Here is a 15,108-nt window from a genome sequence, read left to right as displayed (position 1 = left end):
GTGGGAGTTCACAGGAGGGGCCCAATACAGACAGCCTTCCTGGAGGAGGCAACTGAGGTTGAATTTTGACGAACAAGAGTTATCTGGTCAGAGGGAGATGGGATTAGATGGGTGGGGCGAGACAGGCGTTCCAGGCAGAGGGAACCCCTTGGGGGAAGCTTGGAAGGTGGGGCCCATGGGGCACTCATTTGAGAATTGCAGGTGGTTCGAGCCAGACCCCCTGGATACAAATCCCAGCTTTCCCTCTTACTAGCTCTAGAATCTTGGCAGGGTTCTTAACTCAGTTTCCTTATCCGTGAAGAGGGCACGACAACTGTACCCGCCCCAGACAGTCGCTGTGAGTAGAAAGGAGTTTTTTAGAATTCACGAGAATTGCTCGGAGCATCATGAGTACGTAACAACCATCTGATCAGCTAGAATTACTATTAAATATCAAGTTAGTGGATGAGAGGCAAGGTTGCTGACACTACCTCTGCCTGGGACAAAAAGGATTTCAAATCGGGCCTCCTACCTTGGCAGCCAAGCTGTGTGCGAAGCCTCTGGCCAGGAGTTAAGAATGTGCTGGACAGTCTCCTCCCCCACAGGCAATTCACTGCTGATCTCGTCACAAGCCAGCTCCGCCACTGCCACCGGCCACCGGCCACCGCTGATACCAGAGAAAACATGAGCTGCCTGCTTCGCATCTGCACATAAAAGGCACAGCTCGCTCTCCTGGAACCCAATCCACTCAGCAGCCGGTAGAATGTGAGAGAACACGGAGGGCGGGCGGGAGAGGTGGGATGGACCCAGGTCCACTTCCCTGGGCTTTCTTCTCTGAGCTTCCTGGCTTAGGGGAGCAAACCTTGTTCAGCCTCAGGACAGTTCTCACCTTCAGTCGCTGTGTGACCTCAGGAGATCTACCAAGCCTCTCTGAGCACCAGTTTTCTCGTCTATAAAGTGGGGATGATGATACCCGCCTCTCACAGTTGGTGGGTGGACTGAAAACAACAGGCAAGTTCAAAGGTCCTGTGCATTGGGTCCTCTGGGTCTCATGGAGGTACCCACGGTAATGAGTTAAAGTTCTCGAAATTGTAGTCATTAAGGGCACACGAGCGGGGAGTCAAGCAAACAGCCTTGCACCTTCACTGTTGGACACAGGTCTTGGGTGATTCCCTGAACCAGAAGTGCCCACCTCACTGGGAAGGAGTAGATAGGATGACGGGCTTGAGGAGGGGTGGGGGGACCTCCTGTGTGCCCTGAGGGGGAGACTCAGCTCTGGGTTGTAACACGGGGCTCTGGGACCGTGGGGGAAATACCCTCTAAATCCCCCGAGGAAACAGGGTCGTCTGCAGGCTTGGGAGACTTGGAGGAGGGAGGGAGGACAGCATCCCTGTGAACAGAGTGACAGGCGTCAGGCTATAAAGACCAGGCTGGGAAGAGCCTGGAGCCTCCTGCCCGGAGTGGGGTGTCTCAGGGGATCTCCCCATTTCCAGCTGGGAGAACGGTACTGTGCCCCCATGTGAATGGCTTTGAGTCTTGATATTTGGTTTCTAAGGAGTTAATTAGGAGAGGAAGGAACCGACTGAATTCGTATGCCTAGCGAGTGCCTGCTATGGGCGGGTCAGGGTCCCGGTGCTAGGATACGGCAGGGACTGTGGCAGGTAGCTCCTGTGCCTGTAAGGAGCTAACGCTCCAGTGGGGGAGACGAGGATCACCGACAGGGAACAAACACCTAATCGATAGGGCAGTAAGAGATGGTGAACGCCCCGATGCCAACAAAGCAGGGTGATGTGAGAGCGGCCCGGGAAGCCACATTAAACACAGGAGTCAGCAAATGCCTCCCTGGCGATTTGCCATTTCGTTCATTTGATCACAAGGAGGAACGAGCCATGTTTAGATCTGGGCGAAGCGTATTGCAGGGGGAGGGACAGGAAGTGCAAAGACCCTGAGGCAGGAGCAACGTGGCATATTTGAGGAACCCAGAGACGAAAACAGGACTTCGCTCCTGCCTTCGCAGAGCCAAAGTCTGAAGAGACACATAGATAATTACCAAATAGTGGGATATTTTGATGCAGGGGTGAATACAAAGCAGGAATATCCCATTGGGCCTCAGAGATCTGGAAAAGCTGCCCGGAGGAAGCAATATCTAACATAGGGCCTAAATGGCAGGTAACAGAAGAGGAGAGGAAGGGTTTTTCAGTAGAGAGAACAGCATATGCAAAGGCCCAGAGGTGGGACAGGGCCTGAAACATTGATTAGAGGAATGGCAAGTAGCTGGATGTGGTTACGGTGTAGGGATGGGATTGAGGGTGTTCCTGTCATTTAGGAAAAGGGCCAGGCCTGACCTAGGGTGACATATCTGATTGCTTAATTGTCATGCTGAGCAGTTCATTTCGGGGTGGGCAGGAGGGATCCAAGAAGGAACGAGAGGCCAGAAGGCCAGCATGGAGAAGGTGGAGCTATGGCCAAGGTAAGAAGAAGTACTGGGGGGAAAAAGGCAAATTTCAGGGACCTTTCAAGGAAGAAAGGACTGGCCTGGGGACACGCTGAAGAGTTGGGGACAAAGGCAGGTGATGGAGCCTCAGGAAATCCAGGAAAGCAGATGCCAGGTGACTTCTGGTTTCGTGGGTGGGCAAAGTGGGTTTTGAAGGCCCACAGACCCAGGTCAAGTCCCAGCTTGTCCACTGCCTAGCTGTGCGGGCAGGTCCCTCGCCTTCCTGAGCCTCAACTTCCCCATCTGTCTGATGAAAACAGCACAACCCGCCTCAGGAGCCATTGGGCAGATTGAACGCACATCTGGAGGAAAGCTACTCAGCAGGTACTCAGTACATTAATCCCCTTCCTTGACCCTTGGCCTGGGGCACCCACGGTGCCTCCTGCGGCCTCCATTTTCCTGTGAAATGGGAATGAGACTGTTTGCCTTGCAGGGTCGGCCGCAGGGCTTGGCGAGATGGCTCAGGACACGGACAACGAGGAGGCGCTCATGGCTTCATTTTCTTCTCTTTCTCCCCCCGCAGCAGGAAGAGCTGAGACGGGATGGCGTGGCAGGGGCTCGTGCTGGCTGCCTGCCTCCTCGTGCTCCCCTCTGCCACAGCGGACTGCCAGTCCCGATGCTCCCTGTGTGCTGTGAAGACCCAGGATGGGTCCAAACCCGTCAACCCCCTGGTAGGTTTCAGGACGCCTAGGTCCTACACCTGCATGCGGAAGGGACCGTCTGCGTGTGGAGTTTGGGTGGCTGTGTGTCTGTCCTGTAGACTTGTCCTACCTGTGCGGGACGCGTCCTGCCCTGTGGTCAGCCTGGGCACCTGAACTCCATCCCCACCTCAGACCTCAGCACCCCCTGGCTCGCTCAGGTCTGGGACCAGCACTCAGGTTTCCAGGGAGTGTCATTATCGAGGCAGTGTTGGCTCTGGGAGTTTGCAGCCTGATGGTAACTTTTCAGGGCTTCTTAGCACCGGGCTGACGGGCACATCCAAATCTAGCCACTCCTATGGAAGGAGCGCCTTCCCCAGCCACTGGTGGACAGGATCCAAGCCTCAACCCCTCTCCTGGGTCTTAGCATCTCTTGGCCCATCCTTATTGGCTTTGCTTTGAATGAAACGCCCCCCCATGTGTCTCTCCCTCGATGGCAGCCAGGTTAGAGTCAAGGTCCCAAAGGTGCGATGGACGGAGCACAGGCTTTGGTTCTGCCACGTTCTCATTCCGTGACTTCTGGAAACTCCCTCTTTGAGCTTTAGCTTCCTCATCCGCGAAATGGGGCGATTCTGTGAGACAGTGACGCAAAGTGTCAAACACACGATTCTAGCAGCTCTTCACAGAGATGCACGCGGTGCGTAGGGCACAGTGGTTAAGCGTGAGGACCTGTGACATTTAGGCTGCCTGGGTCCAGGTTCCAGAATCGTCCGGTGTTGTCATCATCGTCCTCATGATCACCATCGCGATCGCATTTGAAGCCCCCCAGCACTCCCATGAAATGGATACGATTGTCCCCCCAGGTCTGATGAGCCCCCAAACCTCTCAGTGTGTTTTTTCTACCGTCCCGCATTGCTTTGGTGCCTCTCTAGAAAGTGTTAAGAGCATCCTTCACACCGAGGAAAGGGTGGGAGAGGCAAGTGCTCCCTCTGGAGTGAGAAGTTGAGGAGGATGTGTGAGCGCCACACAATGTTCTGGGAAGATCTTACTTCCGATGTTGGCATCGCCATTTGCAAGCCACGTGTCCTTGTCACCTCTCCACGTGGCTCCTCTTCCACTCAGACGCAGGGTCACCTACCTCAGTGCACCTGGGGAGGGGGAGGGATTAAAGTGGGAAGCCTGAAGTTTAGGAAAGGCAGCTACTTTCGATTGTCTCAGACATTGGACAAGGGACTGTCTGGGGCAAGGGGGGGTGCATGTGGCTTGACAGTTGGATGGGGGCGACGTTACCGCTGTGGTTTTTTGGGGATTTGCAGATTTGTTCCCTGGAATGCCAGGCCGCGCTGCTGCCTGCCGAGGAGTGGGAGAGATGCCAAGGCCTTCTGTCTATCTTCACCCCCTTCACCTTCGGGCTCAATGGCAGAGAAGATTTGGAGGCCAAGTCCGCTTTGGAGGGGCCTTATAGTGAGCTGGCCAAGCGCTCTGGGCCCTTCACGAAGGAGCTGGAGGAAAACAGATTTCTTCTCCGCACCCCAACAGAGGAGAATGCTCTGAGCAGGAGCCTGGCGGAGAAGCTCAGGGGTCTCTCTGGCAGGTTGGGGGAGGGAGGGGAGTCTGAGCTGATGGGGGGCACCCAGCTGCATGATGATGCCATGGAGGCTAGGGCACTGGATTCCAATGAGGAGGACCCCAAGGAGCAAGTCAAACGCTATGGGGGCTTCTTACGCAAATACCCTAAGAGAAGCTCAGAGGTGGCTGGGGAGGGGGACCGGGATGGGGATAGGGTGGGCCACGAGGATCTGTACAAACGCTACGGGGGCTTCTTGAGGCGCATCCGTCCCAAGCTCAAATGGGACAATCAGAAGCGTTACGGGGGTTTTCTCAGGCGCCAGTTCAAGGTGGTAACTCGGTCTCAGGAAGATCCCAATGCCTACTCCGGAGAGATTCTTGATGGGTAAACCCCTCCCCATCGTGGAGTTGAGTCAGGAGCTTCCCCTGACACCCTTCCAGATTGGAGTACCCTCATTCATCCTACCTTGTACCCCCCAATCCCCATGCTCAGTTCAGCACTGTCTGCAAAACATTCAAACCCAGCCTGCCTCTTTTCTGCCTGGGGTGCAGAGCTTGTCTGGAGTCAGCAGGGAGAAAGGATGGAGGTTCCCCTGTCCAGTAGACTCAGTGCTTGGCTCCAACCCTAGGCCTCTGAACTACCGCCAGCAGTGGCTTTTGATATTAATCCCTCCACCCCATTAATGTGCTCCCACCCCCACTCCGGTCCCAGGAATCCAGACTGACTTGTTCTTCATTCCTCTAGATAAATAACAAAACAAGGTAAACAAACAAATAGAAATCCTAACACTTTATCCCAAACCTTAAAGGACCACCTTGTGCTCCCCACTTCGGAGACCGATGCTTTAGATAAAACGCTCAAACACCGCATTTTATTGGAGCAGGAATGCCTGCACTGGAGAGTTCAGTCCTCCAGTGGGCAAGTGTTCAGTTGTACTCTCTGTGTTCTCATTGATTCGAAACACACCTCTTGAGGAAACGAGTTTCTGGACTCCCGTCCATGTTGGTACCCTGGACAGCACCCAGCTCCTCACCGGAGAGGAAGGGCGCAAAAACCCCTTCCAAAATGGTAATGAGAGCAGTGCTCCTACTGAATACTTAAAAGATCATGGAGAGAGCGAGACAAACCAATTTGCTCTGTGTAACAAACTCAAAATGTGGACCAGTTCCCTCAGCCCTCATTAAACTAATTAAACAGATCGGTATCACACTCCTACCCCAGGATGAACTGAAGCTGAGTCAAGTCGATGAGGTTAAGCACAACCATGTTCTTGAGCAGCTGAATTGGCCGCCAAGAGTCTTAACCATCTGGCCAAACATATGCAATGGGCACTGGGTGAGGAAATCCAGAAGCAACAGCTAGAACGACAAAAAAGGGACGTCTTCAACCCCTGTGATGATTCTTTCCTCTTCATGTCTCCGAACAAAACCAGAAAGGGGAATGAAATGATTAAGTGCCTGAGGCCAAATGAATTCCCTTGATTCAAATGAATCAGAGGCAGAGACCTCCCAATTCCTTGGTTTCAATCAAAGTCTCTCTCTTTCTCTCTGCTGCTTTTGCTCGCTCATCCCCAGGCATTATGGTTTGGCTTGTGGGTCCAGGAGGCTGGGCTGGAAAGGAGAGGAAATAGTCACGAGTTCAGTTAATTTGTCTAAGATGCTACTGAGCACATACCTCTTTGCGTGCAACCCCCAGCTCTCTCATGATGTTCCGAAATGTATAGATTGTTTTAGGGTTACTTCGTGTGCTTTTAAAAACATCCCACATATGCAATTTACCTAGAATTTGCTTATTCCTTAGTAGGCCTGTGTTATTTCCTACTCTTCCGGTGCAATAAATAAAAGAAAGTTGGTAATGACTCAGAGTGTGTATGCGTGTGCCTCAGTCCCCAGAGCATGAAAGACCATTTGCAGAAAAGAGTGCTGGGGAATGAAAAATACACACACACACACACACACACACACACACACACTCATGTCAGAAAACTAAGGGCAGGATAACAGAAAGAGCACAAACTTTAGAGTGTCATAGACCTAAATTTGAGATCTGTGTGATGTTGGCTAAGTTATTGGACCTCTCTGAGCCTTTGTTCCCTCTTCTGTAAAAGACCGACCTAACTCCTAGAGACTGTCTCCTGTGTTGGATTACCAAGGCAAGAGGGACAAATTTTCCTAAGACAAAGGTGCTGGTGATGAAGAACTCTCTAGAGAATGGATGGCATCATGTACTTTACTAAAATGACATGGTTTATTAAATGGCATTGAGGACTGGGTACCCAGGTAGCTCAGTCAGTTGAGTGTCTGACTCTTGATTTCAACTCAGGTCATGATCTCACAGTTCATGGTTTGAGCCCCAGGTATGGTTCGGTGCTGACAGCACTGGAGCCTGCTTGGGATTGTCTGTCTCCCTCTCTCTCTGCCCCTCCCCTGATCACTCTCTCTCTCTCTCTCTCTCTCTCTCTCAAAATAAATACATAAACAGTAAAAAAATGGCCTTGAAGGTTAGTGTGAGGGGCGTCTGGGTGGCTCAGTTGGTTAAGCATCCGACTTCAGCTCAGGTCATGATCTCATGGTTCATGATTTCAAGCCCCACATTGGGCTCTGTGCTGACAGCTCAGAGCCTGGAGCCTGCTTTGGAATCTGTGACTCCCTCTCTCTGCCCCTCTCCCACTTGTGCTCTGTCTCTGTATCTCAAAAAATAAATAAATGCTAAAAAAGATTTTTTAAAAAAGGGTTAGTGTGAAAGAGACTCACTCACTTAGTGGCTCCAGACCTCATGGGTCCCATTTGGCCAGTGGCTTTCTGTGTGACTTCATAGAAAACACAGGGTCAGAGAGGTCTCCTTTCTTCTTTCCTTCATTCAAGAAAGAATTAATTGAAATCTTACTGTGTGGTAGGTCTTTTTCTAGGTGCTGGAGGTATAGGAAAATAAAATGGACAACATCTCAGCTCTTGTGGAACTTACAGTCTGTGGGGAGAGACAAATAAACAAGTAAACAACAATATAAATCTAAAATTAAAAATTAAATTAAAAAACAAAATATAATGAATTTAAAACTAAATATAAATGAAATTTAAAATAGTGGCAATTATTGTGAAGGAAACAATTGAGATTTAGTAATAATGGATGATAGGGGTAGGGGAGGAATATCCCTAGGCTGTTCAGGAAATCCTTCTTTTTTTAAAAACAAAATTTTTAATGTTTATTCATTTTTTGACAGACAGAGACAGAGTGCAAGTGGGAGGGTCAGAGAGAGAGAGGAGAGAGAGAGAGGGAGACCCAGAATCCGAAGCAGGCTCCAGGCTCTGAGCTGTCAGCACAGGGCCCGACGCGGGGCTCGAACCCACAAACCGTGAGATCATGACCTGAACCGAAGTCGGCTGCCCAACCCACTGAGCCACCCAGGCGCCCCAGGAAATCCTTCTTGAAGAATATTCCATTCTTGCTATTCATAGGATCATCAAGTTAGAAGGAATCAAGTTGGAAGGAACCTAAGGTTGGGATTATCTCCTCCAACTGCCTACTCTGTGCCAAAATTGACACATTGCCTATAAATTTTAATCTACTTGAATGCTTTCATTGAATTTGATTGCACAACATATTGCTACTCCTTAATGATTCAGTGTGGGGAAGTTCTTTCCGTATATTGGGTTGAAATGTAGGCTTCTATCACTTTAATGCATTGGGTCCTGATCTTGCTGTCTGCCAGCCTTTCTAGCAAGAATTTTTTGTTACTTGCAAACAAATGGCTTCTAACTATGTCAACTAGGTTAAGTGAACAAACAAAAAACCAAGTAATTTGTTGGCTCACATAAATAAAAAGTATAGGGCATTTAGCTTCAGTTCTAGCTTGGTCAAGGGGCTCAGACAGAACACTGGGACTTCTCTATCACTAGGCTCTTTTCTCTCTGTGTTGGATTCTTTCTAAGACTGCACATGCGTTTAAGATGCAGACAACAGCTCCAGGCTATACCATGCAGGTTCAGGTCTAGGATGCTGTTTTCACAGAAAATTCCCATCAAAGTTCACTGTACCTCATTAGCTCTGATTGGGTCATATGTCCAACCCTGAGTTAATGCCGACCATTATGGACAGGTTAATGTGATGTGCTGATTGGTCAGGACTGAACCTCATGGGCAGTTATGGATTAATTCCACCCAACTCAAAGTAGTTAGACAAGGAGCGGGAAAAGGGAGTGTTGTGTTTTTTTTTTTCTGTTTTGTTTTGATTTTTGTTTTTTAGGACAATTGGAGCATGACTCACAGTAGAAGAAAGAATAAATGCTAGCCCACCAATCAGTAGGTGGTCACTCCTCCTAGTGAGTGAAAGTAGCTCCGTGGGAACCGGGGCAAGCTGGAGAGTGTGTGTCATGGGGAATACGGGCTTAGAGTGGCCAGATTTGATTTTTTTTTTTTCAGATTTGATTTTTAAGAGACCACAGAGATCAGAATTTACATTTCTTCCATGTAAATTAGAATTTTTTTCAAAGAAGTGGTGAGTTAGGACAAACAATACCATGACTGAGATGAGACAGATCGCTTTCTTACCACGATTTTGTGACTTATTTCTAAATCTTTTTTTAAAAAATAAGAAACACTTTTTTTTTTTTTTGGTCTTTAGATTTTCCCCATATGCCAGGGATCCCAGAATGCTATTGTTCCAGATTCCCTTTCTGGGCCCATTTCACTTGGTCAATGGGGCATGGCCACGTAAGGTGCAAAGAACACGGCTAAGGGTCACAGAGACCTGGGCACAGATCCCACTTTCCTGGTTGGCTCTGGGCAAGCCACTGAGCCTCAGTTTCCAATCTGTCAGCGAGGGGAGGAAAATACTTCAGGAGGCGAGGATTCAGTAACATAAAGTCTATGATGCCCCTGGCACTCAAGAGGCGTGTGACCCAAGTTGCCGCCCCATCTTGGTGCGTGTTGCCTCTGGTTATGGTATTCCAGATGTCACCTGAGTGAAGCATACACCTGTTGAAAGAACAAAATTCTCTTGATGGTAAGAGAAGGAGGAAATTTTTAAAAACCGTTTTATTGAGCTGTAACGTACGTGCTATAGAGTGTACTTAATCTTAAGTGTGCAGCTCAGGGGGTTCTTACATATGCCGACACCCGTGTGACCACCACTCGGATCACAGTATAAAACATTTCCAGCACCCCAGAGGGGTGATCATTTTTTTATGAGCTGTTGGAGGGGGATGGAGAGCAAGCCGGAGGAAGAATTGGAACAAAAATATCGCAGACCCTGCGGAGTACTGATTCTTTGTCCATGTCACCAAGGCCACTGTGCAGCGATCACAGAGCAGTCATTGGTTAAGGGATGCCAACATCCCGGTAACCTTAAAAGAGCGCGTTACTAATAAGCACGCCGTTTCCATGACAACGCCATACAGCATCAGCAGCGAGGAAAGTCTTGTTATAATGATCATGACAATCATAATGATCCCGCGGATTTGGATCGCCCCTCCCCCACCCCCAACTCCGAGCCCTTCACACTAACGAGCCCAGTGATGGGGCTTGTCTATTAATTAAAAGCCCCAAAGTGAAGACAACAGAAGTCCCCACGACAGTGCCAGGGACAATGGTTCCCTAATAGATGTCATTTCGGCATTCTTGATTCATGTGCTGGGTCCGTGTGGACTCCCCATTGTAGCTGTGGAGATTTACAACAAAGATTTATAATTACTCTTCTGATATGTAAATTTGCACGCAAGTCGCGCCCCCGCCCTATTTGTCTTGTCTCTGTCAAACTTAAGCCAAGATCATTATTCTTTGTCCCCGGGACTCCCTGGTTCTTAATCGCTTTTGACGTGAAGTTTGCCACGTGAAAATGCCCACCTTTTTGCTCGTAAGCTCCCTGTCATGCCAGCAGAGCTCCTAAAGGACCCGCCCCAGTGTTTGTGAAATTTGAGAGTACTTTCCTGTCCCCCGGTGAGATCCATGTGGGGTATGGAAGGAGCACTGGACTGAGAGTCCACGGGCCTAGGGACCTGAGTGTGGCCCGCTCTGCCAACCGGCCATGGGGGTGGGTTCTGAATTCTCTAGGACACAATTTTCTCTTTCGTACAATGGAAAATGTAAAACAGCTAATATCGTAAGGGCTTTTGTCCTTCCCAGAGCTCACACGTGATATTTGCACCAAGCACTGAGTCAGTAAACGAGGAGCAAAGCAAGTGACTCTCAGTTCCCTTGTCTGAAAACGGGGGTGGTGATTTCTATCTGGCGGGTGGAGGGGGAGGGTCCTATGAGAAGACACAGGGGATGGTCCCTGGCTCCAAGCTGGGTGGCCAGTGCCAATGCTGTCCCAACTCAAATCCATCCAATCAACCTGATGAGCGTTTGTTTATTGAGCAGCTGTTGTATACCCTGTACTGGGGTGGGGGCAGGCACTCCGACGGTGATTAAGCAGAGCCTCTACGTCATCGGGCTCACTTTCTCGGGGGAGACCAGTCACCTATAAATTACCCAACGGGTCAGTGTTGCAGTGGTCACGAGTGCTATGAAAGAGCATAAGAGGGTACGAGATGCAAGTGATGGCAGATAGGAGGGGGTGCTCAGGGGATCCTGGAGGCCTGTCTGGTGGGGGAGGACATTTGACCAGAGGTCAGCGTAGGAGGTTGAGGCGGGGGGAGCTTTGTGCGTATCTGGGGGGAGTCGGTGGGGAGCATTCCAGGCAGGGGAGCAGCACGTGCAAAGGCCTAGAGGAGGGTGCACAGTCGCTGTGTAAAGGAGAGTAAGAGAGCCTAGGGGAGGGGTGAGGGCAGCAGGCAGATGGCAGGAGGCAGGAGCAGAGAGGACAGGTCACGGAGGGCCTCCAGGACTCGGCATCGCCCTGATATACACTGTCCTGTGGAATTACTAAAGCCTCCTTCACTCTCAGAGTGCCCTGGTTTGGGCAACGTATCATCTTGCTGCCTCACGTTCGGGCATGGGAAGGACCTTGGCTTTTGCTCCGGGTGAGCTGGAACGCTGGAGGGTCTTCAGCAGAGGAGGGACGGACGTTGTCTGACACACCAATTCAGAGGGATCAGGCTAGCTACCGTGTGGACAGCGGGCTGCAGGGAGCATGGGGGTCGTTCTGTGGTCCTGTCCGCCAAGGGCGCCCTCCAAAGTGAACAGGAGAGGTGCACGAATGCCGCAGGTGCTTTTCTTCCTTGGGATCGAGGCCCCAGGTACAATATTCTCTTCTCAACTGCCGGCAGCGATGGGCACCAGGACCTCGGGCGGGCAGAGGCGAGCTCTCAGGACTCTGCCAGGGGTGTTGGCGGCTGGCACTTAAGAAGCCGGTTCTGCACAAGCCAGCCGGCCTCAAACCCCACTTGCCCTGCCCCATCTTAGCCTTGAAAGATGTGGCCTTGGTGGTTTGAGCTTTGAGCTTCTGGGGAGAAGAGCCCCTGAACTGGGACTTACTTGTTTTACGTAAGGATGCATCATTGGAAAGCATATAAATCAAGTTTTTGCAAGTCCGATTGTATTTCAATGGATTAGGGAATATGGCTACTCAATTTCCTTATTGACTTTACAGATTTTAACAGGGTCCCCTTTGGAAACATTTGAAAAACTCAGAAAAGCATCCAGAAGGCTCCCGTGAAATGAACCCACGGTCAGGGTTCCCACATCAGACGTTTACTGAGCCTCTACCCTGGGCCGAGGCAGTGTGGGGGCCAGAACACGTGTGACCTCGGCCCTGAAGGAGTTTCCGGTTCAGCAGAGAAGACCTGATACGGCAAATAACTGTGGAGAATACATGAGGAGTTACTCTGGAGAGGGGTGTGTTACATAGTTTGCTGCAGGTGTGGAGAACAGGGGCCCGGCCTGATGGCGGTGCTGAGGAGCCTTCGTGAAACCCCACCCTCCCCGAAGCTGAGATCTGCAGGAGGAGCAGGAGTTAGCCAGGCGTGAGTGCAAGTGAGCGCAGGGCAGGTTTTCAGGAGAAGGGTCGGCAAGGGCAGACAGAGCTCCAGAAGGTGGAAGGAGCTCCGTGGGCCCAAGCGTCCGGAGGAAAGCCAGAGTGGCCGCGCAGGGATGCCGGGAGGGCACTTGATCACGCAAGACCTGTAGGCCTTCTGGGATGGCTCTACTTCAAGAAGAAAGGAAGCAAGTAGAAGATCTCAAGTCATGAGGTGACATGGGCAGATGTGCTGAATCAGAGTTTTCTGGAACAAGGTGAGGCATAAAACAGTCATCTATTAACCTACAACCAAGAAAAACAATACCACCGTTGATCCCGCCCCCTAGAAACGGCTGTGATGAATGCCTTGGCGCGCCTCCTCCAGGATGGCCTCTCTGCTCATCTCCGAACACTGGAGGACACCCTGTCCTCACTGAACACTTGGTGCCTTAAGCATTTTTTAATACATTCTTCGTAAGTGCCATTTCAAAATCTACGTAATCGCAACAGTTCACAAACCGGATACCCCATAACCTACCCAAGCATTTCCCTGTGGGTGGAGGGACGGAACATCCCCATCTGTCTGGAACATTCCCGAGATTGTGCCTTCGCTCTGGTGTCATCCCAGCACTGCTTTTCATTTTTAAAAGAGTCCTGACCGAAAGATTACGTGGGCCCCCTTCCTAGGGGCTAATCGTTTGAGTTGTTCGTGTTATTATCAATATTATTGCCCCGCGGTTGTGTACAACCCTGCGATAAGTGCGTCGCAGCCAATCGGCTTAAACAAACCGGACGGTCGCCACCGGACCTTGCTGAAAGCACCCTCAGCACTCACCTCGTCGTGTTCCTCAAACTTCATCTGCCACAGACGCGCTGCCGACACCGCCCCATGTTTAACGTTTGTCTTTCGTCCGACTTACTCCTTTTTTCAAAACTTCTGTGAATCGGTTGATTAAGGAAGAAAGCTTCCCGTCACCAGCATCGTTGGGAAGCCCGTATTCGATTCCATCGGTAGAAGGGGCATCACGATGAATTCAAGGAATAACATTGCGAGGGGGCAGCCCCTGTCTGCCAGAGACAGAAGGAAAGGAAGGTTTGCAAGCGTCGCAGGGTGGCTGTTAAAAATTCGCTAGCATTAGGTGGAGCCTCTCTCTCTGATAGAATCAGAAGGTTGCAAAGAGTATGATAACCTTTCCCCCTCTGGGGTTTTGGGGGGGGAAGTGCCAAAGCGGGGCCCTGCATCAGTGAGGGCTGAGATAGTCTCAGACCGTGGCTTTGTGTGCGGTAATGAGTTTGGAGTTTACTCTCAGGGTTTTCGGCGTGACGGTGGCACTGTTATGCCGGGTTTCCGTGCAACAGATGCTACTCTGTGCCAAGCCCTGAACTGTCAACTGACTCACCGGCTCACTCGTCATTTATCATGGGGACACACAGGCCAGCTGCCTGTTCTCCTGGAGAAGGTTCCCTCTAGAAAATGAGACGGCGGCGAACCAGTAAAACCCCGTGGTAACTTTACGTGAGTTAAATGCCGTAAGAGCTTTGAATTTTGAAGACGTCAAGAAGCTTTATTTTTTAGTTTTAGGTTTCCAGAAGAATTGAGTGAAAGTACAGAGTTCCCATATACCGCTTTACGTAGGGCAACACGTATGACATTCGCTATTCTTACCATCTTGCATTGTTATGATGCATCACGATGCATTTGTTATAACTGATGAGTCACAGGCCGATACATTATTACTTGGGTTCACTCTTCGTGCTGCATAGTCTATGGATTCTTGTTCCTCTACCGTCTCCGTGGTTGTGCCTTTTCCAGAACGTCATATAGTTGGAATCATACTATATACTAGGTATAACATGGATAATATTTTTCAGACTGGCTTCTCCCACTTAGCATCGCATTTAAGCTTCCTCCGTGTGTATTCCTGGCCTGAGAGATCATTTCTCTCTAGCCCTGAATAATGCTCTGTTGTCCCAAGGCACCACAGTTTATTTATCCACTCACTTACTGAAGGACGTCTTGGTTGTTTCCAAGTTTTGGTAATTCTAAATCAAGCTGCTATAAACATCTGCGTTCAGGTTTTTGTTGGGGGCGGGGAGTTTTCAACCAGGAGTTTTACTTTGTATTAAAGTTGCAATTTAACTGTTAACATTGTTTTTATATCAAAAAAAAAAAAAAAAACAAAATAAGACATGAAAAGTGGGAAGGAGCCAGCCATCGCAGGGCTGAGGGGAGAGCATCCCAGACAGGGAACAGCAAGGGCAAAGGCTCTGGGTGGGGTGGGGGGGCGAAGGGGGGCACTGGGGTGTGGGGAACAGCAAGAGGCCAATGTGGCTGGTGCTGGCTGGAGGAGGTGGTGATCTAGGCAGGCCTCCGGGCCACAGTGAGTATCCGAGATTTGATTACCAGTGCTCTGGGCAGTCATTTGGGGCCTTAAAGCCGGGGGTGGAGGGCCGAGAACTGCCAGGTGTTTGTAGACATTATCTCAGGGAATCTCCCAGAACCCCGTGCGGTCAGAACACAGTCTCCATTTGCA

At 50.3% G+C, this 15,108-nt stretch overlaps 1 protein-coding gene and 1 long non-coding RNA gene across 2 annotated transcripts; one reads left to right on the top strand and one right to left on the bottom strand.

Annotated features, from left to right (window-relative positions):
• The first annotated feature begins 706 nt into the window (after positions 1-706).
• On the top strand, positions 707-5,542 carry PDYN (prodynorphin). Its single transcript, XM_042979728.1, has 3 exons — positions 707-744; positions 2,997-3,144; positions 4,428-5,542. Exons 2-3 carry the CDS (start codon positions 3,016-3,018, stop codon positions 5,067-5,069), a joined length of 771 nt encoding a protein of 256 aa, XP_042835662.1. The 5' UTR covers positions 707-744; positions 2,997-3,015; the 3' UTR covers positions 5,070-5,542.
• A 680-nt stretch (positions 5,543-6,222) lies between these two features.
• LOC122236985 lies at positions 6,223-13,626 on the bottom strand. Its single transcript, XR_006215178.1, has 4 exons — positions 13,410-13,626; positions 7,646-7,648; positions 7,439-7,534; positions 6,223-6,291 (listed from the first exon to the last, which is right to left on the bottom strand). It is a non-coding gene; the product is annotated as an uncharacterized LOC122236985 (long non-coding RNA).
• Between the last annotated feature and the right edge of the window lie 1,482 nt (positions 13,627-15,108).

This window comes from Panthera tigris, chromosome A3 (assembly GCF_018350195.1).
Source record: "Panthera tigris isolate Pti1 chromosome A3, P.tigris_Pti1_mat1.1, whole genome shotgun sequence".
Lineage (NCBI taxonomy): Eukaryota > Metazoa > Chordata > Mammalia > Carnivora > Felidae > Panthera > Panthera tigris.
The sequence above is the reverse complement of the archived record's forward strand: the minus strand, read 5'-3'. Positions and strand labels throughout refer to the sequence as shown.

Excerpts from the sequence above, each read along its gene's own strand:
- PDYN (XM_042979728.1), top strand. The coding sequence starts at position 3,016 with ATGGCGTGGCAGGGGCTCGTGCTGGCTGCCTGCCTCCTCGTGCTCCCC. Across the intron at positions 3,145-4,427 it reads CCAAACCCGTCAACCCCCTG|ATTTGTTCCCTGGAATGCCA; the intron begins GTAGGTTTCAGG and ends GGGGATTTGCAG.